The sequence below is a fragment of the Micromys minutus genome (assembly GCF_963924665.1).
Source record: "Micromys minutus genome assembly, chromosome: 9".
NCBI classification, from domain to species: Eukaryota; Metazoa; Chordata; class Mammalia; order Rodentia; family Muridae; genus Micromys; species Micromys minutus.
The window spans coordinates 39891681-39917203 of NC_137978.1; the positions used below are offsets into that span (position 1 = coordinate 39891681).

The 25523-nt window shown below is 44.0% G+C and overlaps 1 protein-coding gene across 1 annotated transcript; it reads left to right on the forward strand.

Moving 5' to 3' along the window:
- Nucleotides 1-346: 346 nt before the first annotated feature.
- GNL2 (G protein nucleolar 2) lies at nucleotides 347-24258 on the forward strand. The gene is made up of 16 exons (XM_080920672.1): nucleotides 347-500; nucleotides 4433-4517; nucleotides 5452-5546; nucleotides 7191-7330; nucleotides 10425-10609; nucleotides 12756-12822; nucleotides 13730-13888; nucleotides 14389-14502; nucleotides 16260-16388; nucleotides 17373-17477; nucleotides 18224-18382; nucleotides 18554-18667; nucleotides 21277-21743; nucleotides 22161-22240; nucleotides 23027-23112; nucleotides 24062-24258. The coding sequence occupies exons 1-16, from the start codon at nucleotides 437-439 to the stop codon at nucleotides 24212-24214; spliced, it is 2202 nt and encodes a 733-aa protein (XP_080776798.1). The 5' UTR covers nucleotides 347-436; the 3' UTR covers nucleotides 24215-24258.
- The last annotated feature ends 1265 nt before the right edge of the window (nucleotides 24259-25523 follow it).

Consider the following 25523-nt stretch of genomic DNA (forward strand, 5'->3'; position numbering starts at 1 on the left):
CTAGAAACTGCTCTACTCCAGCCTAAAATTTGAAGGAAGGGGTGACCTGTTCTGTTCTGATATTTGCCTGCTGTTGCTGGGACACTTTTAGAAAGGTTCAGAATGCAAATTCCCATTAGCTCATGCATTGGCCTGAGAAGAGGCCTCTCTCTCTTTCTCTCACTAAGAACCCAGGGCTGCTTGGTGCCCTGGACGTTGCTAGGGAAGGGACGCTTGGCGGTTGCTAGACCAGGAGGAGGCGGGAGCAGGGCGGAGGCGGAGCCGGTCCAGCCCTAGGCAAGCGCCGCGCGCTCTCAGGAAGTCGTGTAGCGCGACCGGAAGTGACGTCGCGCGTGCTTGGGGTCCAACGTGCTTCACTTAGGTTGCTTTCCTAGCTGGAAAGTTCTGAAGTGGTTTACTTCACGAGTAGCAGAGCGGTGTCGGTACTGTCGGCAGGATGGTGAAGCCCAAGTATAAAGGTCGGAGCACCATCAACCGCTCGGCGGCCAGCACCAACCCAGGTACGGCGGACCGGGCGGGACCAGGCCGCGGGAGCCTTCGGGGAGGAAGGCCCGGCCTGTGCGGAGGGCCTGGGCTGTAGGCACCTGCTCTGAAGTTGAGGGATGAGTCTCGCCAGCCTCTAGCAGCCCTGAGGCCTCTCAGGCGAAGGTATAGAGAAAGGCAAGTTAAACGTGGACTAGGATCCTGGAGTCCTGGCACACCGCTGTCATCCCAGCACTTAGAGAGCTGAGGCAGGAGGATTGCAAGTTAGAGGCTACCTGGACTACAGGCCATAGACGCTGAACACAAAGTGGACTATATTGATCCAAGGGGCCTTTTTTTCTTAACCATAACATTCGTGCCACCTTAGCTTTGACCGTGTAAGTGATAAATACAAGCACTGGCCTTGAAATCAGACAACATTTTAAGTAAATATTAATGATTTCGATAGAGGTGTCTTTGAGATACAATAAATTCCCATCTACAGGGTGAGCAAAATGGGCTTTTGAGGAGTTCCTCCCACCTTAATTTAGCTACTAAAACTGAGTTTAAATATGGTTTAGGCATAGATGGGCTTGGTGACACATACCTTTAGTTCCCAACACTGGGAAGGCAGAACAGGCAGATCTCTGAATTCAAGGTCAGCCTGGTCTACATAGTGAGAGTGTCTCAAACCGGAGGGGGAAATTAGGTATAAAATAAAGCTGGAAGAATAGCTGACTTTAGTATTCCCTTTTAATTTGCATAATTAGGTTTTTTTTTTTTAATGATGAAAACACTTAAGAGGCTGGAAAGAACACCAGAAGAATAAAAGTTCACCTGTAGTGTTGTTGAAGGAGGACCAGAGTTTAATTCCCAGCACCCAGTTCAGGACCTTTAACTCCATGGGGAGACTGATACCTCTGGCCTTCAAGGCACCTACCCACATACATACATATAATTTTTCAAAAAGCAAGCACACTGTTTATAGCAGTACTATAGAATATACAGGAAAATGCATTACTTTGCTGTCTTGCATAACAGTGTTTAGTCTATGGTACTGACATTTGGAAAAATATACTTAGGATTGGTTGATGATTAGTTTGATGTTGTTTCTAAGCAGGGATTAAGTTTACCAACAACTTAAAAATGTAGATAGAAACCTTGAGGATTAGTAGAAAGAGATTCAGGAAAGGGGTGCACAGCCAGATGTGTGGAGTAGACTTGTCAATAGAATTCGGGTGGTTTAGTTTTAGTTTGGGCTCTCTCTGAGAATGTAGAGTGGGAAGGGCTGGAGAGATGGCTCAGGAGTTCAGAGTGCCGGCTGCTCTTGTAGAGGACCTGGTGTGATTCCCAGCACCCATGATCCTGACAACCATCTGGAACTCCAGTTCCAAGAGATCTGCCACCCCCTACTGGCCTCCACTGACACTCTGTGCATTTGGTGCACAGACATGTGGGCAGGATATGGGTATATTTATACATATTGTGTACACATTATACTTATACATAAAATATAAATAAATAGAATTATTAAAAAATTAGGACAAGAGAACTAGCAATGAATTCACAAAGAGGATTTCTAGATATGCTGTTTCCAACCTCAGAAGCTGTGGTTATCAGTCCTATATAAGCCATGATTTGTATGGAATTTAACCTAACTTTTAGAAACATCATCATTTCTTCTTGAAAGTTAAGACCAGAAATAGACAGATGGTAGCTCACACTTTTAATCCCAGTACCTGCAAGTCAGAGGCAGGTGGATCTCAGTGAGTTTGAGACCAGCCTGATCTACAGAGGGAGTTCCAGGACAGCCAGGGCTACACAGAGAAACCCTACCTTAAAAACCCAAACAAAAAAGACTAAAAAAATTTCCTTCTTAAAAATATATATTTACTTCATATCTGAGTTTTGCCTACATAATATGTATACTCTGTTCACCCCTACAGATGGTTGTGAGCCACCTTGCAGGTTCTGGTAACAAAACCCAGGTCCTCTGCAAAAATAGCAAGTTCTCTTAACTGCTGAACCATCTCTCTGCTAGTCCTTTTTGGCCAAGGATGTCTTCTAACTTTTTCTTTTTAAGATTTATTTGTTTGCTTGTTTGTTTGTTTGTTTAATATATGTGTGTACACTGTAGCTGTTCTCAGACACTCCAGAGGAGGGCATCGGATCCCATTACAGATGGTTGTGAGCCACCATGTGGTTCCTGGGATTGAACTCAGGACCTCTGGAAGATCAGTCAGTGCTCTTAACTGCTGAGCCATCTCTCCAGCCCCACCCACCTCCTGGTCTTCTAACTTCTGGTCCTCCTTTCTACTGCTGGAACTAATAGCTGTGCCACGATGGCTGGTTTGTGCCGTACTAGGGATCAAACCTAGGGCTTCGGAGTGCTAGGCAAGCACTCTACCCCTTTAATTACATGGTTATTGTGGGCACAGTAGCATTTAGACAAACTGTAAAGGTCGGGACTGATTTTATCTAACCATTGTAGAATATGATTGAAGATTAAAAATTAAGTACCAGCCAGGTATGGTGGTGATGCACACCTTTAATCTCAGCACTCAGAAAGCAGGAGCAAGCCAATCTGTGTGAGTTTCAGGATAGCCAGGATTACATTGTGAGACCCTGTCTTTAAAACGTAAATAAACAAATGCCCAACACACTCAATTCCTCCCACAGTGGCACTCAAAGTTCTTATCACAACTTACATATTCCTTTTTTTTTTTTTAAAGAGTAATAAAAGCACTGGAGTTCTGAACATTTAGTTTGTTTAAGACTGAATGAGAACCTTAATGTTTGATATTCCAAAGTCCCTTTTACCAGATACTTTCTTCATTCTGGTGCAAGACAAGTTAAATGAGAAGAGTAAGATTCCCATATGGTAGAATCTTGAGTTATGAGTTGTGATGAATGTGCCTGAGCATGCTGTAGAGTTGTCTTGTGGGGCTCTTTATGCTACTACTCAGGATGGTCCTTGAAGTCTTTACTTACAAAAGGGTCTGGCGAATGCTTTAATCCCAGCACTCAGGAGGAAGGGGCAGGCAGTTCTAGGACAGCCAGGGCTACACAGAGAAACCTTGTCTCTCTAGAAAGGAAAGAGAAATAGAGAAATATGAGGGGGATAGGGTGGGGTCTGGTAGTACACTACTTTAATTCCTGTACTTTATTTAATCTCTATGAGTTTAAGACCAGCTGGGGCTACATCTACATAGTGAGACCCTGTCTCAAACGTCACTATAAAAAAGACAGATGGTCTGGAGAATGCTAACTCCAGGATGATTCTTTGAAGATTGGCTTTGTGTATTTTCCCCACCCCCATCTCTTTTTTATTCAGTTTTGCCAATTTTCAACTATTTTTTAAGATTCAAGAATTTTTATATGTATTTGTGTTTTGCATACACATATATGTACACTGTATGTACCTGGTGCCTACAGAAGCAAGAAAAGGATGTTAGATTCCCTGGGACTGAGTAACAGTTGTCAGCTTTCACATGAGTACTGGGAACTGAACCCAGCTCCTCTGTAAGAACAGCCAGTGTTCTTACCCAGCACCTATTTGTTGTTGATTTTGTTTGTTTTTAATTCTATTTGTTAAATTGAGACCTCGATCAGTGTCCTACAAAGTTGAGGGCACAGAATGTATCGAATGCTTGTGTTAAAGTTCTGACTTTGCCAGTTAGCAGCCATATGTGACTACTCACTGTGTCTTAGTAGCACAGCATATCATAGCTCTTTATATGAGTATTGTGTGTCTTGAGATGAGGCCAGGAGTGGGGAGCAGCGTCAAGACTGGAGATGTTAGCATCATGCTATCAAATACTTGGAAGTTCAGAAGTGGAATTCAACTTTGGCATAGCACATTGCTCATAGTCATTGATTGGAGCAGCACATAGAGCGAGTAGATGTTCTTTGGTAAGGTTAGCTTATTTTTAAGTTATTGGATATCAAAAGGATTATTGTTCATTTCTAGATCGAGTACAGGGAGCTGGAGGCCAAAACATGAGGGACCGGGGCACAATTCGGCGCCTGAATATGTACAGGCAAAAAGAGCGCAGGTGAGTATTGGGTACAGCCAGCCTTTCTTTCCTTCACACCCTGGATTTAAAACTGAGACCTGTTAAGGCTTCATTCCTACCCCTGCTTTCTCCAGATAGGAGTAGGATGTTTTCAGATGTCATCTCATACGAGTGTTGCTGTGGTAAAAGTTAATATGGTTAAAGTCGTGGGTAGTAGATGGCAAAGCAGTGATTGTTTCCTAATACTTCCCAGCAAGTGGCCATCCTGTTCCTCATACACTGATCTCCAGCAGTGTAGTGTCAAATCCCAGCTAAATACCCATCAGCCACAAGTACAAACTGTATAAGACTACTTACGAAAACTGCCAGGAAACTTGTCTTTTATGGCCAGACTTGAGATCACAGCATTGTGGCACTAGCATGCTCATCCCAGCCCGGAGTTCTGCTGAGGCAGCCTCCTCTCCAGGGACTTGCTGAGAGTGGCATTTTGCTAGCTGGTCTTAATTTGTTTGGTAATTAGATTCATTTCTTCTGAAAGTTGTGTGTAAAACACAATCGTCAGTAACCTAACCTGCCTTAGTCGCCCACTTTGCAGTTTGTTTTAGAATTTTGAGTTCCAGGATAAATCACCCTCTACTTAAAATTCATTTAAACCAGCCTTTAAATAATTACCAAAAAAACTCAAGTATGTGATTTTTTTTTTTTAAGAAAACAAACAGTAAATGGATTTTTAAACATCAGCATTGTTACTCATCTAGCAGAAATCATTACGTGCTCTGTTGCAAGAGGTTAAACGGCTTTTGGGCAATCTGTTTCAAATGTAGAAGGACTTTTTGTTTACTGAAGTCTGTATTTCATGATCATTTTAAATCCCCCCAAAGTCCTTTTGATGGAAAGCATGTCCATGAGCCAGACTGTGCTCTTGCTGCCTTTCTCCTGTCGCCAACCCAAATCTGTTATTCCCTCCATTTAGGAACAGTCGCGGTAAAGTGATTAAGCCACTGCAGTATCAGTCAACTGTAGCTCCTGGCACAGTGGCACGGGTGGAGCCGAATATTAAATGGTTTGGTAAGTGTCCTCCTGTATCTCTACTCTACAAAGTGTCTGTCGAATGGAAAAGACCCAGATGTTGGAACATTCAAAAGACGGTTCTGGTGCGTGAGACCGCCACCGCTTAAGAAAAAGGGACTAAAGAATTCCCGAATGGGCCAGGAGCTGCCGAAAGTGCTGGGCTCCTCACACTGTTCCTTTGGAAGAGAGCTCATTCTTGTTGGAAGTGAGCCCTGGTAACCACAGAGGCAGTTAGGACCTTCCTCAGGAAAACATCTACAGACCTTGGGCATTCGTCTTTCTGTGTCTAGTTGGCTGGCGAGATGGCTATACAGGAAGTGGCCTTGCAGGTGCTCTGGTCCCTTTACCTAGTGGCAGGGTGCATGTCCTTTATTAGTTGTTGCTGGAGTGAAAAGATTTTGTCCAGTCACAGGAGTTTGGGGGCTTCTTTGGGACACTGCATTCCGCTGTAATGTTTAGACAGTCACTGTTTGCTGTTATCTGACCTCTGTGCTAGGTGCAGGTGGCCCCTGCCTGTCACTGTATCTAATGCCTTTTTGATGGGCTGCCCCCTAAGATCTGATAGAAATTCTGTTTAAAGACAGAATGGGGGGAGATCGGGGGAAAGTGCTTGTCTGATATGTGCAAAGTCCTAGGGTCTATCCTCAACACTGGAAAAGGAAATAAATGTTGATGTGTGTGTGTGTGTGTCAGAACACTTGAGGGATTATTTACCATGGAGCTGGTGCTGGGACTCCAGGTCCAGAGTATCTGAATTTGGAATTGAGTTATATATGTGGCTAGAGGCCAGCCTTTCTCCTGTCGCCAACCCAGATCTGTTATTTCTTCCATTTAGGAACAGTCCTGGTAAAGTGCTGAAACCGCTGCAGTATCAGTCAACTGTGGCTGAAATTCTGTCTCAAAAAAAGAAAGATAACAAACAAAAAGGCTCCTTAGTGAAGATCGTTGCCCTCGAGCCTGACAACCTAGGTTCTCTCTCTGGACCCTACAGAGTAGAAGGCAGAAAGGGAATAACAACTCCTGCAGGTTGTCCTCTAAGTCCTACACAGATGCTATGGTGCCCCATTGTAAATCCGTTTAAAAAGAAGTCCATGTGACGTGCTTAGCATAGTGCCTGGCCAGTAGGGCATGTTAAGTCCTTGACCCTTGTGTCTGCATCTGCTGTTGTTGACTTGAGTGCTGTCTTCAGCATCAAAGGTCTGGCATTCTCTGGGCGCTGCTGCCTTCTTGCATGTGTCCTGGGTACTGTAGTAGTCCCTTTAAGCCCTCTTAACTCTGAGGTTTGGGGTTCCTTCTCTGTGTGAACTGATCAGCCATGATTGGCTCCAGATTTCTTTGCCAGGACTGGCAGGAACATTTGTCAAATCTCAGTTCCATTCAGTGATGTTTAATTTTTGGTTTCATCTGGTCAGGAAGTTGGGCTCTGGAAACTGTTGAAACCCATAATGTGTCCAGTGTGTAAGTGCAAGAGAGGCATGTTTCCCCCCTTTCTCAAGTTTGCAGAGGTCTAAGGAGTGATGAATGTGCAGGCTCTGGGGAGCTTGAGAATGACCTGGTGTCTTGCCTTCCCCTGTCAGAAGGTGAGCGCAGAGGCAGGACCAATCTCTATATTAAATGGCATGTTCTCTATCTGTGAAACAGGAAATACTCGTGTGATCAAGCAGGCATCATTACAAAAATTTCAAGAGGAAATGGATAAAGTTATGAAGGATCCATACAAAGTTGTCATGAAACAAAGCAAATTACCGATGTCTCTTCTGCACGATCGAATCCAGCCTCATGTAAGACAAAGTGCCATGTCGGTGCTGTGGTTTCTTTGGCCAGCTCTGGGCAGATAGATACTGCTTTAGTTTGTCTTTGGCTTTCATAAGCAGCACTGAAGGTTTTATGAGCTTTAGGTGCTCTCCTTTGTCACCCTTGCTGTGAATTGAGTTTGGTCCAGGAGGTGCAGTACTGTGTGGATCCAAACAAGGCTTTGCAGTGAGACCTGAATTTCTATCTTCACTCAGCCTTCCTCTATTCTTAGTTATGGTTCTCCATGAACCTTAACTTCCTTGCTATAAAGAGAATGCTCTTGCCTCTTTCCCTGTTTGGATACAGCTGAAGCACCTATAAGAGCTTGATTTAATAAGCATGCAACACCCTGCCCAAGGCTAAAGAGGTGATAGTTATTAATAATTAGTTGTTAGTAATGTCATTTGTGTGTGTGTGTGCGTGTGCCTTCACATGTACAAGTGGAGGCCAGAAGAAAACCTTGACCGTCATTCTTCGGGTACTATCTACATTTTCTTCCTTCCTTCCTTCCTCCCTTCCTTCCTCCCTCCCTCCCTCCCTTCCTTCCTCCCTCCCTCCCTTCCTCTCACCAGCCTAGAGCTTACTAAGTTGGCCAAACTGGCTAGGACATGCCTGGGATTGTCAGTGCCTAGTTTATCATCTCTGGGATGGAAGGAATTCATCAGAGTTTTGTGAGCTCCTTGGAGGGTTTTCAGGTATGGAGATGTGTGGTACAGTAAGGGCTGACTCTGGCCAGAGCAGAAGCAGTTCACACGGAACAAAGAAGTGGCTTAATGTTTGCCTGCACATTTTAAACTTGCATTGAATAATAATTCCCAGAAACCTAGCCAGTGCACATGCTTCAGTGCCAGTCTGAGGAGGGGAGGGGAGGGAAACATTGACATGCATACAAGGATTAAGCAGTTCAAAGAAAAGTGTTTACTTACAGAACAAAAATCAAAAGCAAAGCTGCCTGTTGCCTCAGGTTTTGTCAATTATGTTCTGTTTTATGATGGACTTGAAGAATGGCACCTATTAGTGAGTGACTGTTTCCTTTCAGGGAAACAGATGAGTGTAATTCATGAACCACAGACAAGTTGCTCATTTCCCTTGTTCTCTTTGTCTCTTCTCCCTAAAGCCATCTTCTGACCAACTATTGAATCCATTTCTGGGAAGAACAGAGGTTCTCTTGTGGATTTATTGCTTTGTTGCTTGCTCTAGTTTTTCCTTGCTCAGATATCTGATGTGTGAAATGAAGGAACCTTCAGTTTCAGGAGTCAGCTTGTGTTTTGATGCAGGAAAATACTCAGAATAATTGGTGGGCTTTCTGTATTGGTTTTGAAAACCCTTTCTATTTTAATCCAGTGGCTGTGACATGATACGGACTATATTTCTGAAATGGTTCTGTACAGGGGAGTCAGATCAGATATGTTCTAACTTTTACACATTTAGTTCTGTGTCTTAACTGTGTTTCTGTAGGAATGGAGTAAACAGTGTAACTAACTTCGTGTGTGCACTTTAATTATTTAGGATTACAGTAAGTAAGCTAATTGGCTCAAAACCAAGTGTTTCGTAGGTTATGATTTTTCTTTTTAAGATTTGATTTTTAATTTGTATGTGTGTTTCAAGTGTCTGCTTGTGAGTACAAGTGCCCTTGGAAGCTGGAAGTGTCAGATCCCCTGGTTTGGATCTTTACAGGTAGTTGTGAGCCAAGTGATGTGAGAACTGGAAATTGAACTCAGGTCCTCTAAAAGAGCAATGTGTCCTTCATTGTTGAGCTAGCTCTCCAGCCGGGTTATAAGATTTCTGAGAATAATATTTGCTCACACTTGATTTGTATAATTGATATGATTGTGTGTCACTTGTCTCCACCCTCCATCTCCTGGGATACAGTCTCACACCACTGCATCCTTTTTGTGTAGTTTTGTTTTTTTTTTTTTTTTTTTTTTTTGTTTTTTTTTAAACTCGGCTTCCAGGAATTAAGGTGGGTCTTTATATCACTGAGCCATCTCTCCAGTCCAGTCATACTTCATTTTTACTCATTGACTTTCTGAAAATTGCCACAGAAATTGCAGTTTTCCTTGTGGGCAGATATTCCCTCAGTTAGAAACTAGCAAGAGAATATAAGCTACAAGCTCAGGGAGTCCAGGTAAATGAGGCACCTAAAGGCCCTAGGTAGCTGGAGGATCAGGAGATCATTGATGTTTGGAAGGCATGGGGCTGCTCCATCTCTCTCAAGGTCTCCAGCGTTGCTTACCCAGGGCCCTGTGCTAAGGGAGGAAGGTATGTGTTGTGTTTTGTTTTAAAGGAAAGTCTTTTCAGCCTTTAACATTCTGTTACATGGTAGATCCTAACTCCAACTTTGACTTTTATCCTGCTTCAAGAATTCCTACGCCTGTAACTCCTTCACAGCGCATCAAGTTCTGGTTAGGATCAGATTCCTTTTATCACATCTAACCTATTATTTTGGACTTTTGCTAGATGTTTTTCATCTGAAGCGTTTCCATGTGCATTTAATAAAAACGTTACCTAAATTAGGGAGAATGTTATCTGAAACTAAAATGCATCTTATAAAACAAGCAATTCCTTTTAGCCATGAGAGAAATTAATTTTTAAGAAAAAGTTGGCATTTACAGCTGGTTTAAAAAAGAAAAAAACACACACAAATTTTGACTGATTGTCCTTGACAAAACCTGTGAATTTGTTGAATTTTATGCACTTGTTTGAAAGTTCCAAAGAAGGTCAGAAAAGATGAGTCAATCCCACCATCGTAGCACTGATTTATATGTGAGCAGAGTCTGGGTTGGTGAGGGAGAGCAGAGATTGGCAGGTCTCACACGGCTGTTCTCACTTGGCGTCTGTTACCTTTACATTCTTGCAGGGAAGCTCACAGTATTTTAGAATAGAAGAAGCCCTTGTGCAATAGAATCACGCATTACAGATTTGAAACCGCACTGGTTTCTTCTGTGCTCTTGTGGGTTTTGGTGTGGTTTGAGCTTCGGAAAAAGCAAACTCACATCTTTCCCCAGGTAGTTTTAGCTTTTGCTTTGGCTCAGTGTTTTTCTTTCCTAAGTCTTACCTACACTTCTCCTTTGTCTTTAGAACGCCAAGGTCCACATTCTTGATACTGAAAGTTTTGAAAGTACATTTGGCCCAAAGTCACAGAGAAAGCGGCCAAACTTGTTTGCAAGTGATATGCAGTCCCTTCTAGAAAATGCTGAAATGTCTACTGAGAGCTATGACCAGGGCAAGGACCGTGATCTGGTGACGGAGGACACTGGTGTAAGGTACGCATTTGAGGTTCTCATCTTTGCTGCTATACTACAGAATGTTTCCTCCGAGCTTTTCCTGGTGCTGTGGGGCATAGTGATTGCACTCACAACCTGCTTCTTCTTCCCTCACACTAGAGGCATCAGTGCAGTAGAAACCAGACCAAGAATACTTTTGCATGGCTTCACACACACACCCCTTTTCGTTCCCAAGAAAGGACTAATGTCCTCTTCCTTCTGTTACTGGTGTGCACTGTCATTTGTAAATCTCAGAGAGTTGTTATGTTGGAAATGGACACTTTGGCTTCCTGGGTCTCTAGACCACTGCAGGTTATAGTTAACCTTTTTCTGACCCTCCAATGATAATATAAAAAGTGATGAACTTGCATAGAGGTCATGGGTTTTGTTTGTTTGTTTGTTAGTTATAATTTGTGTGTTAGTTTGTGTATGCATATTTGTGGTAGATGAGTGGTTAGAGGAGTTGATTCCCTTCTCCCACATGAGTCCTGGGGACCTGACTCAGGTTGTCCAGTTTGGAGCAAGCATGTTTACTCACTAAGTTATCTTGCCAGCCTTTGTTTATTTTTAAATTAGTGCACAGAGTAATGGGTTTTATCATGGCGATTTCATATCTATGCATCCTTTGTGTGCTGAGTTGTCTTTATTTTCACTCTATATTTGTTTAGGAAAGAAAAGATTGTTAGTTTTTCTTCATTCTTGTGAGGATCCAATAAAGATTACAAATTGCTTTTAAAATAAAGTGTTCAATTAAAAAAAAAAGATTACAAATTGCTTAAAGGGGTTTCTCTGCCCCGCCCTTCTTTTGTGAGATAGGGTCTTGCTATTTAGCCCTGACTGGCCTGGAACTCACTATGTATGTAGAGGTATTATATAGCCACAAACTTACAGAGATCCTCCTGTCTCTGCTGCCCAAGTACTAGGTTTAAAGACATGTGCAACTTACAAATATACCTCTCTCGGTAGAATTTGATTGTGGTGAGCTTTGCTGTTGGATAGTTGTGGTGTCTAGTTTCTCCCTGAGGTCATCAGTGATATTGACTGTCCCTCATCCCTAAGGATTACTGAGAGGCAAGCCAGGCACAATTAATCTTACCACCTGGGAGACAGGAACAGGTGGATCTGAGTTGAGGCTGCCTGGTCCACAGAGTAAGTTTCCAGAGGACTGGGGTGGGGAGGATGGTGCACACACCTTTAATCCCAGCACTTGGGAGGCAGAGGCAGTCGGATCTCTGAGTGCAAGGCCAGCCCAGTATTCAGAGTCAGTTCCAGGTCAGCCAGGACTACACAGAGAAACCTGTCAAAAACCAGACAGACAAACAAATAAAAAGAATTATTGAGAGGGAAGTCATGGTATCAAATCATAACACCTGCCTATTTTGTAAGGTAGCTGCTGCCACCCTGTCTTTCAGAAAGCCTTAACTTCTCTTGGACAGTGCTAGAGAACTCCTGTTCTCTCTACATTCCTTTTAATAATGTGCAGACTGGTTTGGCAGTCTCACAGAAACATGTGGACTGGGAACTACAGTGATGTTTCCTTATTGCTGTTGCCACCTCATCTCAATAGAGATAAAAGCAGGTCATTTGAGACCAAACAGACAATTGCAAGCCAGCCGTAAGAGTGTTAGGAAATGAACTCAGGTCCTCTGGGAGAGCAGTAAGCCCTCTTAACTGTTGAGCCATGACTCCAGCGCCCTACTCCCCACCCCCTTTTGTTTTTGATACAGGGTCCCACTGTGTAACCCTGGTTGGCCTGAAACTCACAGAGCTCTGCCTGCCTCTGCTTCCATAGAGCAGGAATTAAAGGCAAGCACTGCCACACCCGAAAGTGTCCTGTTTTAAGGCACTCTACTGTATCTATGTACTGCATCAGGTTGATCTGCTGTTGGAGCTTTGATGCAGTGACTTTGCAGATTCACTTTGATATTCTTCCCTTTGATATGTTTTGGGGTTTTTATGTTTTTGTTTTGAGATGAAGACTTATTACATTCTAGTTGGCCTGGAACTTTACTGTGTGGACCAGGCTGTCCGTCTCAGAGCTCTGTCCACCAGCTCTTAAAGCTAGGATTGCAGGCGTGAACTACCACTGCCTCCCTTTAATCTTGATGGTGCTTCAGTTGCTCATTTCTGCTCCTTCCTTACTTAGAAATGAAGCTCAAGAAGAGATATATAAAAAGGGGCAGTCGAAAAGAATATGGGGAGAGCTCTACAAGGTAAGGCTCACAGCGTTCACTGAGGAGTAGGCCCAGTGGCTGACCAACTGTAGCTCTTGGATAAATACTTCACGGCTTTCCTCATCTTTTCCTCTGTGAAGGGACTGTGATGTAGCCTTGTGCATGCTACTGCTGTGCTTGAAAGGGAGAGCACGTTGCATATTGCCTGTCAGTCTTCTCTATACTGCCTTTTAGGATGTACCCCATGTGGTTAGTGCTGCATAGGAAGTTGTAAGTTATTGCCAGGCATGGTGGTACATGCCTTTAATTCCAGCACTCGGGAGGCAGAGGCAGGCAGATCTCTGTGAGTTCCAAGACAGTCAAACCAAGTCAGAGAAACCCTGACTCAGAAAACCAAAGGGGAATAAGGGGGAGTTGTAAGATACTTAGCCTCACTATCTCATTCTGTAAATGAGAGCACAGGCCTGGGAAGGGTTAATACCTTAGCCAGCCTGCCTAACTCTGTGGGAAAGGGAAGAAAGGCTTTCTGAATACTCCTGAGTGCTGACCTAATGCTTTTGAACTGACTGCCTGTGGGGCAATAATATAAAAAGCTCCAAACACACCATGGAATTAATCATAATAGGAAACTAGGACCATAAAGGTAGACTATGCAAATTAAATTTTCTGTAAAGTATACAAACCCATACACAATACCTGGTACTTGTGAATCAGATGGGTTTGATCTAAGCCAGCTTTCCTATTTGAAATTTGACAAGTTTTGGATATTCTTGAAATGAACAACTTTTCAATTCATTGGACATTAAGACTAGATGCTGCTCACTTCCCTTACTAGACTGTTTGCAGTTGCTTCCAAACACAGTTTTATTCCTTTGGACCCCCTTAAATGTCCCCCTTCATTTTGTATGTACTGTAGCCAACTGTTTTTGCCTCTTTGGATTTGCAGGTGATAGACTCATCAGATGTTGTAGTTCAAGTTCTTGACGCTAGAGATCCAATGGGCACACGTTCCCCTCACATCGAAGCTTACTTGAAAAAGGAAAAACCCTGGAAACACCTCATTTTTGTACTCAATAAGTGTGACCTTGTTCCAACTTGGGCAACAGTAAGTTCAGCTTGTGACCTGAAACCCACTGTGGAGGCCAGTAGGGCAAGCCATTCACTAGCACATCAGTACATAGGTTCTGAACAACAGGACTTTGATGTGTCACACTGTGGGGATTGCAGTCCTTACTGTCCTCACTGAAGAGAGCTAACATATGCTGACAATGGGCAGAGCCACCTTCTATCCTCTGGCTGGGGGCAGCTGCAAGATTTTCTGTCCCCTCAGTGGAGGCAGTTGCCAGTCACTGACTACTTCACCATTGTGTTCCATTAATTGCATTTAGTAGTTATGATAGTTTTTGGAATATTGTTTTTAGTCAGCTACTAAACGAAAAACAAAGCACTAACTGTCATACTTGAAAAGCATCTCAAAGAATTACAGCTGCTGTTTCCCTTAGGCAACACTGTATTTGAAGCCATCCGGTAATTCCAGCTCTGACTCTTCTGAATATTGTAAACAAATAGCTATAATTTACCAGCATGTTTTCTTCTCTCCTTTAGAAACGATGGGTTGCTGTGCTCTCCCAGGAATACCCAACACTGGCTTTCCATGCGAGTCTTACCAATCCCTTTGGGAAAGGAGCATTCATTCAGCTTCTGCGGCAGTTTGGGAAGGTAAGGAACTGAAGCAGCTAGAGCAGTGTAGCTGTGTTTATCTGAGGGGCTGGCTTGTGTGTCTAAAGTTGTTAACATCAGGTCAGTACCTTGGAGGTTGAGGCAGGAGAACCAAAAGTTTAAGCCAGTATGGGCTACATAATGAAATCTGTCTCAAAACAACTGTTTTGTTCACTTCTCATTGTTTTCTGGAGGTATAAAAACCCGCAGGCGCTCTGGATCGTGAAGGATCTGAGGCGTTTTCTCGTTGCACATTTGCCCTTTCTGTCATAGTGCTAGCACTTTGTGGTTCAGCCTTTGCCAAAGGATAGCTGGCCAATCCATCACTTTAGGGACATTTTGAACCAGATTCTTCTCTTCTGCCTGGCTCTAACATGATTTCTTTCTTTCTTTCTTTCTTTCTTTCTTTCTTTCTTTCTTTCTTTCTTAAGATTTATTTCTTTATTTTATGTATATAAAAGTACACTGTAGCTGTCTTCAGACACTGGGTATCAGACCCCATACAGATGGTTGTGAGCCACCATGTGGTTGCTGGGTATTGAACTCAGGACCTCTGGAAGAGCAATCAGTGCTCTTAACCACTGAGCCATCTCTCCAGCCCTTATGATGTATTTCTTGATTCCCCCAACCCTTCCCCATATTTTTACATACTTATTCAATGTTTTCTGCTTTAAAATTTTAGTGTTAGTTTTTTTGTTGGGTGTTTCCCTCCTCCCCATCTCCCTCTCTCTCTCTCTCTCTCTCTCTCTCTCTCTCTCTCTCTCTCGTGTTAGGCTGAGTGTCACTTGGCATTCACAGTCTTCTGACTGAAGTGCCGTTCAGAGGGTGCACTCAGGTGCTCTCGCCTGCTCTCTGGTACAGGGTTTGTCTCTGCTTCGTGTCATTTGCTCTGTCAGTGTATGTTTAGCATTTGGGCAGATACCAGGTAGAGAACTTGGGCAAGCAGGTTTTCAGCCAGTCCTCTCCAAAAGGAACCAGCTGCTCTCAGCCTGTGGTCCACTTTCGAGTACTATACCAGGTATGGTGGCACAAGCTTACTCAGAGACAAGACTCCCTGCCAAATTTACCTCAGGCGTTTGAAACTGCCCTGGGCAACAGAAAACTGGTATCAAATTGAAAGCAAAAGTACCTACAACTCTGATAGACTCTTGGTGTCTCTTTGGTGTGGGGACTGCTAGATAGCAAAGGTAGATCTCACTGAAGGGGGTAGCATTAATTAGGGACAAGGGCATTTTCTTTGGGTTTGTCATTGTCTCTAGAAGAGACTCTTCCAGTTTCTAGATTTAACTCAGGGAGCCTTGGGGGAGCAGGGTCTAGAGGAGTGCTCTCATTGCCTACTGTTTAGACTGAGTTGGGCCTTGAACACCTGCCTTTTGCTCTGCTCCAGCCATATTCAGACATGCATGTCTCCAGTGGGCATCTCTTAGGCTCCTTCTCCTTCCCTAAAGATGTCTCTGCAGTGGCTGGTGATACACTGTGATAAGGAAGTGGACAAGCTGCCTCTTCCTGATCTACATGCTGTTAACCTAGAGCAGAGATGCTTTACATGGGTGCCTGAGGTCATGGCTTGCTTCTGACATGTAAATACACGTGTTTCTCCTGTACTGTGAGGCTGGCTTGTGTTAAGGCTTCGAATCAGGATGTATTCATTAAGTGCTCTGTGCTATAGTGGTCCTTCCATTAGCCAAGTAACAGTCTGACCAACCTGAGGGAAGTATGGCCTAATGTGTATGATAGATTTTTTCTTTTTTTAACAGTTGCACACAGACAAGAAACAAATCAGTGTTGGGTTCATTGGCTATCCCAATGTAGGCAAGAGTTCTGTGATAAATACATTACGATCCAAGAAAGTTTGCAACGTGGCCCCAATTGCAGGAGAAACAAAGGTATGTATGTGTTCTACTCTATATTTTGTTTCTATGAAGACTTGACTGTTTAAGATATGGAGATTTCTCCTCTCCTCTTCCTCCTGTCTCCTTCCTTTAACAGTACTGGGAGTCAAGCCCAAGATACCTCACACACATGCTAGGCAAGTGTTCTGCAGTAAACATGGTACCCAGTCCCCGTCTGCTTCTCAAGATTGAGTGTGCTTTGTATGCTAGTAGTTGGCAGAGGTGTGATTTCGTTGATGGCCTGTGTTTAAGTCCTTTGTAAATTGCCCCTGTACTCTTTTTTTAAAAGATTTTTTATTTTTATTTTATGTGTATAAATGTTTGGCCTTCATGTATGTTCACTGTGTATGTGTGTTTTGCCAGTAGAGGTTAGAAACAGGCAACAGATCCCCTAGAACTATAGATACTGACTGTCGTGAGCTGCCATGTGGATGCTGGGAATTGAACCTGGGTCCTCTATAAGAGCAGCCAGTGGTCTAAACCACAGAGTCACCTCTACATCCCCTAACTCCAACTTTTTGCTTTAATGAAACCAACCCAAGAATATGTGGTGTCTGAGTTAAGAAGGAAAGCAAAATGTGGTCTTTAGATAGATTCTGGTATATAGAAGTCAGTAGCTGTAACAGAGTTTGGGGAACAGCATGGTTGTGCCTAGTGGCAACAAAGCTAGCAGCTGTGTTTCTGAATGCTTTTAAGACTTGGAGAGGTTCACTGTGGTGGTTTTGCACAATACCAACTGGAAATCCTGCCTCTGCCTTATTCTTGGACTCTTAGAAGTGATGGAACTCCAGTTTGTACTTGGTGGAAGTTGTCCTGCTTGGTTTAAGTTAAAGATAGCCTCTGGCCTGATTATTCAACAGATTACTCTTCTCTGGCCCTCCCTTCCCTCCTTTCTAGCTTAATATGCCAATGTCACAGATTAGTGAAGTTAAGCTCCCAGTATTTGACTTTGACAAACTTAGAATTTCCTGTCTGCAGGTCTGGCAGTATATTACCTTGATGCGTCGTATATTCTTGATTGACTGCCCTGGTGTGGTTTACCCATCTGAGGACTCAGAGACCGACATTGTTCTCAAAGGAGTGGTGGGTATTTGTCCTTAATCGTTCTGTTTTCATTTGTGGGGATCCCTGAGAGAGCTTTTGCCATTTCTTGTTCAGAAGGCAGTCTGGGGTCAACCTGTCTAACCAGATGCAGAAACATGATGCTGAACAGAGCAGCCTCCTTTCCACTCAGCCTACCTCAGGAGGTCGAGGGGCTGTGGGCATATCTGGTCAGTGTCATCCCACAGCAGAATGCAGTAACCACATGGGACCGAAGGGAAGCAGGGCTTGTTTATGCTTAGTGATAATTCATCTTCATGGGTTTATGGATTGAGTCATCTTGGAACCCAGTCATTTCCTCACTTGTTTCTGAATATGACTGAAAACTTAAATGATTCCCCTTAACTATAACCATGCTTCTAGCATATGTCCTCTGCACATTCCTCTCCATCCTTCTGAAATTCTTGGATTGCTTTTTGTATTCTGGGTTCTGGGCATAGCAGGCATCTTAACTGTTCCTGCCAGTGAGTAACACAGAGCATTCCAAGTTCAAACCGCCTGTGGAGGCCGCACACAGTCTGTGGTAAAGCAGGATTAGAGTTGATCTCTGGGCTTCCATGACTGTGGTAAGCTTTCAGGGGTGTTGCTTGCCCCTGCCAAACTATCACAGACACAGCAAAGCCCCGCTCACCTTGTGATATGGAAATCCATTTTACTTCATAAAAAAAATCGCTGAATGTTCCTGTCTGTGCAAAAGAATTGAACACGGCATTTCTATTGCTCTCTAGGTTCAAGTTGAAAAAATTAAAGCTCCTCAAGACCACATTGGTGCTGTCCTTGAACGAGCAAAGCCAGAGTACATCAGCAAGACATACAAGATTGAGTCCTGGGAGAATGCTGAGGACTTTCTTGAGAAGCTAGCTCTCCGCACTGGGAAGTTACTGAAGGTGAGTCAGTATCTCGGGGATTGGCACTGGGGTACATGGACCTGCCATTGTAAGAGTGGTAGGAACTGTGCCATCTGGATGGTGAGGAGCAGAGTGACTGAAATGGTCCTCCCTCATACAGAAGAACGTTTGCTCTGTGGGTTTAACTGGGAGTCTGTCCTGTCTCTTTAGGGTGGAGAACCTGACTTGCTGACTGTGAGCAAGATGGTTCTCAATGACTGGCAGAGAGGCCGGATCCCTTTCTTTGTCAAGCCCCCCAATGCAGAGCTGCTGACAGCTCCCCAGGTAAGAAGGTAAACGCAAGTCTTAGAAAGTGGGGTCAACGTGTGTATCATTCCATTATGGACTTTTTGAAGAGCATTAGAAACAAATGATCAGGATAAGACAAGAGTGAGAGGCGATACCGTACTTAGGGGCTGGGAAGAGAAGAAGAAATTAATATTTGTTAAATGTCTGTCTTTTGTGGAAGCATAGGTGTTGCCAAAGTTCATTCATGAAGAAACCTTCTCTCATACTAACCACAGCCACAGAGAATAAGGGAGTGATTAGGAGTCTTTGCTCTAAAGAGCTGGGAGTTCACTCATTAATCCATTCATTTAACAACCAGGGTGGAGCTCCTAGCCCTCTGGGGCAGGGCCAATATGAAAAGCAGGCAGGTCCCTACCCCGATGTACTTAGATTCTAGTGGGTTGTGGAGGTCAGGTGTGGAGGTGCAAGTACTTCTGTGTAGTGGATGTCAGATGTGTGCAGTGGATGTCAACTCCACATGAGTGTAGGGGATGTCAGATGTGTATGGTGGATGTCCATTCCACTTCTATGGGTCTCTGACTCTAGTGAGGTTCTGAGTTTAACTTCTGGCATTAGTGGAGATCCTACAAATCATGGACTTGTCCCACAGCCTGCTTCCACTTCCACTTAGCATTACAGTTACACGCAGTCAGCTATAAATTCAAGACTCTGGGGTGTGATTTGATAGAGGAGAAACTCAACAAAGTGCTTTTATTTTTATCTGTGATTACCAGTTCACCATGAAGGCCAGAGCGGCTTAATGGAAGCCATGCCTAGGCAAGGTAGAAAGAGACAGCTATAGAGAAAGTATCTTGTGTCTTTGTGGATGTGGCACCTGTCAGTAAATCTGATAGCCTCTCACTTAGACAGGAAATAGCAGGTGGGATGCATCCTGTAGGCAGAAGGATTTTGGGATAGTTCCAGGTACAGGAAGATGTGAGGGGATGAATGCATGGTTTCTGAGCACAGGTAACCAGCACCTGACAGATGTAAATTGGAGTTATTTGAAGTTATGATCTAGTCAGTTAAGAGCCTAGTTACGTGGCCAAGGTATTTATAAATATGTTTTGGGTCGTAGTCTTATTTCTGGGAGCATAGGGCTGGGAGGAAGAACCAGATGTAATGTTTACAGACAGCAATTGCTGTTCTCGAACTGGGTAGCCATATCAGGGTGGTTACCATTCCTGAGTAGTTTTTCATTATGTAGATGAGCCAGTAGCTGTAGAACTCAGCTCAGTCTCTGGCCCCTCTTCTTTCCCCAAAGGTTAGAGGTGAAACTGGGTGTTGCCTGAATCTTTCTAGTGAACAGGTCCTATCTGAAGTCAGCTAGGTTCCCAGCCTATAACACATTCCATTCAGGTGTACTGGAAAGGTTCCTCATGCATATAGGAACACAACACATCCCACAGGAGTATCCAGAGGGTTTAGGCCCTCTGCCAATAATGTGTGCTATTATGCTTGAATACAGCTGAGTTAAGGGAATTAAGGACTGTGAGCACTCTACCTGGGTAAGGGTTGAAGAAGTCAGAGGAGGACTTCTGAGATGAAGTTGGGGAAGGCTTCTGAGGAACAGGTACCTCCACAGAGATCTAATTCTTAAGCACCATTATCCTTATTCAGTGTTTCTCCCGTTTGTTTTTTTTTGTTTGTTTGTTTGTTTTGTTTTGTTTTTTTGTTTTGTTCATCTTCCTTGTTGGTAAAATAATTTCTTGGAAGGCAGAGAGAGTCAGATGGATTTCTGAGTTTGAGGCTAGCTTGGTCTATAGAGTGCAATCTTGAACAGCCAAGGCTACACAGAGAAACCTTGTCTTGAAAGGAAAAAAATCTAGAAATTATTACAAAATATGCAAACTTAAAATTAGTATGTGTGTGCCCATGTGCATATGCTGTGTACACACAAACATGTACCAATATACACGTGAGGGTCTGAGAACAGCTTTGGGGAGTTGGTTCTTGCCTTTCACTGTGGGTTGAACTCAGGTTGTCAGATTGGGGGTCAAGTGCCTTTACCTGCGAGCCAATTTGCCAACTCAAGAATATACAAACTTTTATGCAGTTTCTTGCATCTTATGGATTCTGGACTTGTGTAGCATTTTACCCAGCCACTCTTGACTTTGGAAAGTCATATGTGAGTTTGGGTCACAGAGATAAAATGATGCGAAATGTTGTAGAAAGCCTGGCACATGCTGAGTTTGCATGAACACCTAAAATAAACCAGTCATCTCAATGTTTCTAGACTCAGCTCATTCTGAATTCTGGCCCCACATCTCTCCTTATACTTCCTAGTCCTCCTTTAGCCTGGCTTTCCATTTTCTTGGATTTGTGTCTTCCATTTTTCTATGTGCCTCCTCTGCCCCCTTTTTCCTGATACCCAAGGAGGACACCACTGTCTTGGTTTCATTGGGTCAGTTCCCTTCCACCTAACCCACAGCTCTGTCCTTTATAAAAGATCAAAGGATCCTTTATAGTGCTGGCTGCTGTGTTGAGTTCCGTTGGCTTAGATCCGAGAGGAGGACTGCTTATCTGAGAGCCAGTAGCAGTTGAAGCATGGTTCTCCTTTTCTGATTTAGTTTCCCCCTTCTCCTGCATCTTTTGGTTCTCTCTAGAGTCCACCCTCCTCACCATTGGAAGTTCCCACAGAAACAACGCAGAACAACCCAGAAGAAGAAACCACAGAAACAGAAGTTGAAAGGTCAGACTCTGTCGTTGAAAAGGAGCCAGAAGCAGATTGTCCCCAGGATGAAAACTCAGAGATGCAACAGATCCTTGCACGGGTTCGCCAGAACTTTGGCAAAATCAACGTGGGGCCTCAGTTTTCTGTGGACGACCTGATGCCTGTAGATGACCTGGTGCCTGTGGACATGTCAGACATGGAAGATCTGGAAAGCTCTGTGGAAGAGGAAGAACAGGAGCAGGAACAGCCAGGAGAGAACACTGAGGAGTGTTCCCAAGACACTCAGGAAGAACCAGTGGAAAATGACACCAAAGCTGTGATAAGAGCCCTAGATGAGAAGATTGCCAAGTACCAGAAGTTTCTAAACAAAGCCAAAGCTAAAAAGTTCTCTGCCATCAGGTAATAATATTTTCTTCTTACTAATTAGCTTACCTGTTCTGTTCTCACTTGCCATGAACATTGGCTTCGGCATTAGGGTTTTAAAGTACTTTTAAGACAGAAGCCAGGGCCTGTGTCTACCAGGCAAGTGCTCCACCACCTAGCTCTAGTCCAAGTTTGAACAGGGAGCTAGGAATTGTTGCTTTAAAGAAATATTTGTAAATTTCTCATCTTCAGCTATCTGAAGTACATGGAGCTTGGTTACCTAGCTATTCTAGCCAGGAGCTGTACAAACTACTGGGCATCAGCTGTGTTACCCAGCGATTACCATAAATGTGGTGGGATTTCCTTTTCTTCACAATCTCTGGAAAAGACTGGCCTTTTCAGAGTAGTTTAAAAAAAAAAGAGCAGCTGTGTGACTTTGCTTTTATTTTTCAGAATATCCAAGAACTTAAGTGAAAAGGTTTTTGCAAAATATGAAGAAGAGAAGAAAACAACTGCAGAAGCCAGTGATGCAGGTGAGATCAACCTTTTGAACCATGTAGATGTGATTTGTAGATTTGGATAATTTCCTCCTTACAGGTAGGTACTTAGCATCTGGTTCCACATTCCATTTACCATGCAAATTGAACTCTCCACTTTAGATTTTGCACATTTTTAAAGATACAGTTGATGTCTTAGGAATACTGCTTGACAAAAGTGCATATTAATAGCTTCAGAGACAGACAAGAGTCTGCACAAGAATTGAGGCAGAAGGTCTGTCTTGGTTACTTTTCTATTGCTGTGATATATAGCACATGACCAAATAAGAAGCAGTGCTTTGGGCTGGAGAGATGGTTAAGAGCGCTGACTGTTCTTCCAGAGGACCTGAGTTCAAATCCCAGCAACCACATGGTGGCTCACAACCATCTGCAGTGGGATCTGATGCCCTCTTCTGGTGTGTCTGAAGACAGCTACAGTGTACCCACATTAAAAAAAAAAAAAAAAAAAAAAAAAAAAAAAAAAAAAGCAGCAGCAGCAGTACATTGGGGACTTTTAGCCTCAGAGCCCACCTCTGTGACACACATCACCTTTTCCAAGTAGTTCCATCAATTGGGGCCCAAGTATTCAAACATGAGCCTATGGTGGTCGTTTTCATTCAAACCACCACAGATATTTCATAAAGTTACCGATAGTTTCTACATGGCCTGCTTGTAACCCTGCTTCTCTCTGCCTCCTTACATGGGGCTTGTTCCCACAGTAGGTTTTGAAATGCTGTGTTTATTGTTAATCTCCTCTGTGTTTTATGTATCATTTGTATCTAGCACCCACCAAAAAGACAAGGAAGCGAAATGCACAGATGGAAGAAGAACCATCCAATAAGACTCAGAGGACGCTGACGTGTAAGGAAGTAAGTATTCTTCTTTTAATGAGATAGGTGCAGAAAAGGTAGCAGTCTAGCGTACTGGTGCATGCCCACCATGTTTTTACTCCCAGTATAGGAAGCAGAAGCAGGTGGAGTCTCTGAGCTCGAGGCTGCCTGATTTACCGGGACTCAGTCCTTGGATAGCCAGGGCTGCATAATGAGACCTTATCATGGGGGAAGGAATCAAAACATAAGAGCAGTAGAAGAGCATTTTGTGGTTTGTTTGTTTTCATTTATCTTGTATGCGTGAATGTGTGCAGGTAAGCACCTAGAGACGAAAGGACAGCTTGTTGGTGGGTCCTGGGAATGAGCTTCTGAGCCACTTTTGTTTAGTTTTTGTTTTTGAGGCAGGGTCTTAGTGTGCAGGTTATCCTCAGACTCGGGCATTCCCTTATCTCTTAGTGCCTCCAGTGGTGGGATTGCAAGTGTAAGCTATCCTACCCAGCCAAAAACTGTAGTTCCTAGGGTCTGTTCTTTCTGAAATAAGAGTTTAGAGCTGGGAGTCCTAGGAACCCCGTGTGTTAGTGATTTAATTTGAGTCAAGAAGTGGCTCATGGAATGAAGGTCCTTGAGTCTGAGTCATAGGCTTCCGGAGTTCTAGGTTAACACCTTCACACCTGTGTCCTATTGACCTGGAGAACTGGAAGATTATATGTGGCTTTAGGGAGGTGACACACAAAGAGTAGAGCTGGTGAGACAGGCAGACTGACCCTGGGAAGGACAGCTTTGGAAAGGAGCTAAGCAGAGCTGAAGCAGCCCCACTGGGGGGAAGGGTGTGGGCCAGGCCAGTGAGCGTCTGCTCTGGCCTTCAGTGGACAGTCCCCCAGCTCCCGCTCCCATTGCTGTGGGAGCTGCACAGGCAGGGCGAGGGGTGGGGCCTGGGCTCCTGTCTCGTGACCGTCAGTGTGACTGGTTTCCTTTTGTGTGTTTGCAGCGGAGGAGAGCAGCACGGCAGCAACAATCCAAAAAAGTTGGCGTGCGCTACTATGAAACACACAACGTGAAAAACAGAAACAGGAACAAAAAGAAGACGAGCGACTCAGAGGGACAGAAACACAGACACAAGAAGTTCAGACAGAAGCAGTAACAGCTAGAAAGCTGTTTATTAAATTATACAAAAATATGCCATTAGGAACTGTGTCCGCTTTTTCATGCCCAGTTGGCATTTATAAGTCATAGTACACTTGGGAAGATCAGTGGTGAGGGTGTACCCCAGTTCTAGTGGCAACAAGAAATCTCAATCCCAGAGTTTTTCAAACACTTGATCTGGCCCTTAGTTCCTCCAGCATGTGACCCTCTTGTGTGTCTACTGACATGTGTTTCTTGCACTACTGAGCAGCACTGGGGCTGCAGTGGACAAAACTGTGAAGCAGAGGTGCTTCAGAGACATGCAGGTGAGGCTTAGAGGCAGCTTTGGCTTGCTAGGGCACAGATGCTTCCCGCAGCACCCACGAAGCCAGCACACACCAGGAACATGGTTTCAAGGGCAGGTTGTGCTAGTGGAGACCTAATTCCTCAGGATACTGGGTAAGGCTCCAAGATGTGACTTCTAGTATAAGGTCAAAGTGTTGGGATCCAGTCAACTCAGAACAGCACATGGGGTTCATAGGCCTTGCAGTAAGTTTAGATTGGGATGGAAGTCAGAGCTACCAAGGAGTGCACCCCTTTTGCCCCTGACACCCCCCCCCCCCCCACCGTCAGGGCCACTGTGGACTTGAGGCCTTCCCACCAATTGGAAGGAAGCGTTACGTTAGTACCAGCTTAAGTACAGTTCTTCTGTCACTTGACTGAATTCTCCTCTCCCACCCTGGGCTTTTCTCCAGTGGAGATTTGTCTATGGTTTAAGTCTTCTGGATCTACAAATCTCCCTTCAGTCGACAATTTGTCTAGATGTGTGTGAGATGCAGCTACCTCCTTAGCTGTTCATTAATAGCTAGTTAGGGAATGTGGAGTCAGGCTTTGTTATCCAGCAGAAGGTATTCAAATGCTGTGGGGAGTACCTGGGATGCAGACAGCTCTCAAGACACCAGGACTTCCATACCTCTCAGTGACCATGGGTCTGACTGTTATTTCCTCGTGGAGCCACTAAGGACAGGGTCCTGCTGACTTGGCAGTTGGGAATGAAATGATATAGTCCAAAACCAAACTCTGAAACAAGTTGCTGAAGGTTATGTTAGAGAGGTGACCTGGGAGGGTAGGGCCAGAGAAGCCCAAGGTACAAGGTGAGCTTCAAACTGAACTTGGTGCAAAAGTAGCCTCTTGGGGGAAACACTTGCTCCTTAAGAAAGTGAGAAGACAAAGCCCCAGGCTGGCCAGTTTATAAGCTGCACATGGACACAGGGTTCCACCTCCCATTGCCCAGCCAGGAGCCTGGCTGCCACACCTTAGGTACTTCA

Coding starts and splice junctions, on each gene's coding strand:
- GNL2 (XM_080920672.1), top strand. CDS start 437: ATGGTGAAGCCCAAGTATAAAGGTCGGAGCACCATCAACCGCTCGGCG. Junction 12,823..13,729: donor TATGGGGAGAGCTCTACAAG/GTAAGGCTCACA, acceptor TTGGATTTGCAG/GTGATAGACTCATCAGATGT. Junction 17,478..18,223: donor ACATTGTTCTCAAAGGAGTG/GTGGGTATTTGT, acceptor ATTGCTCTCTAG/GTTCAAGTTGAAAAAATTAA.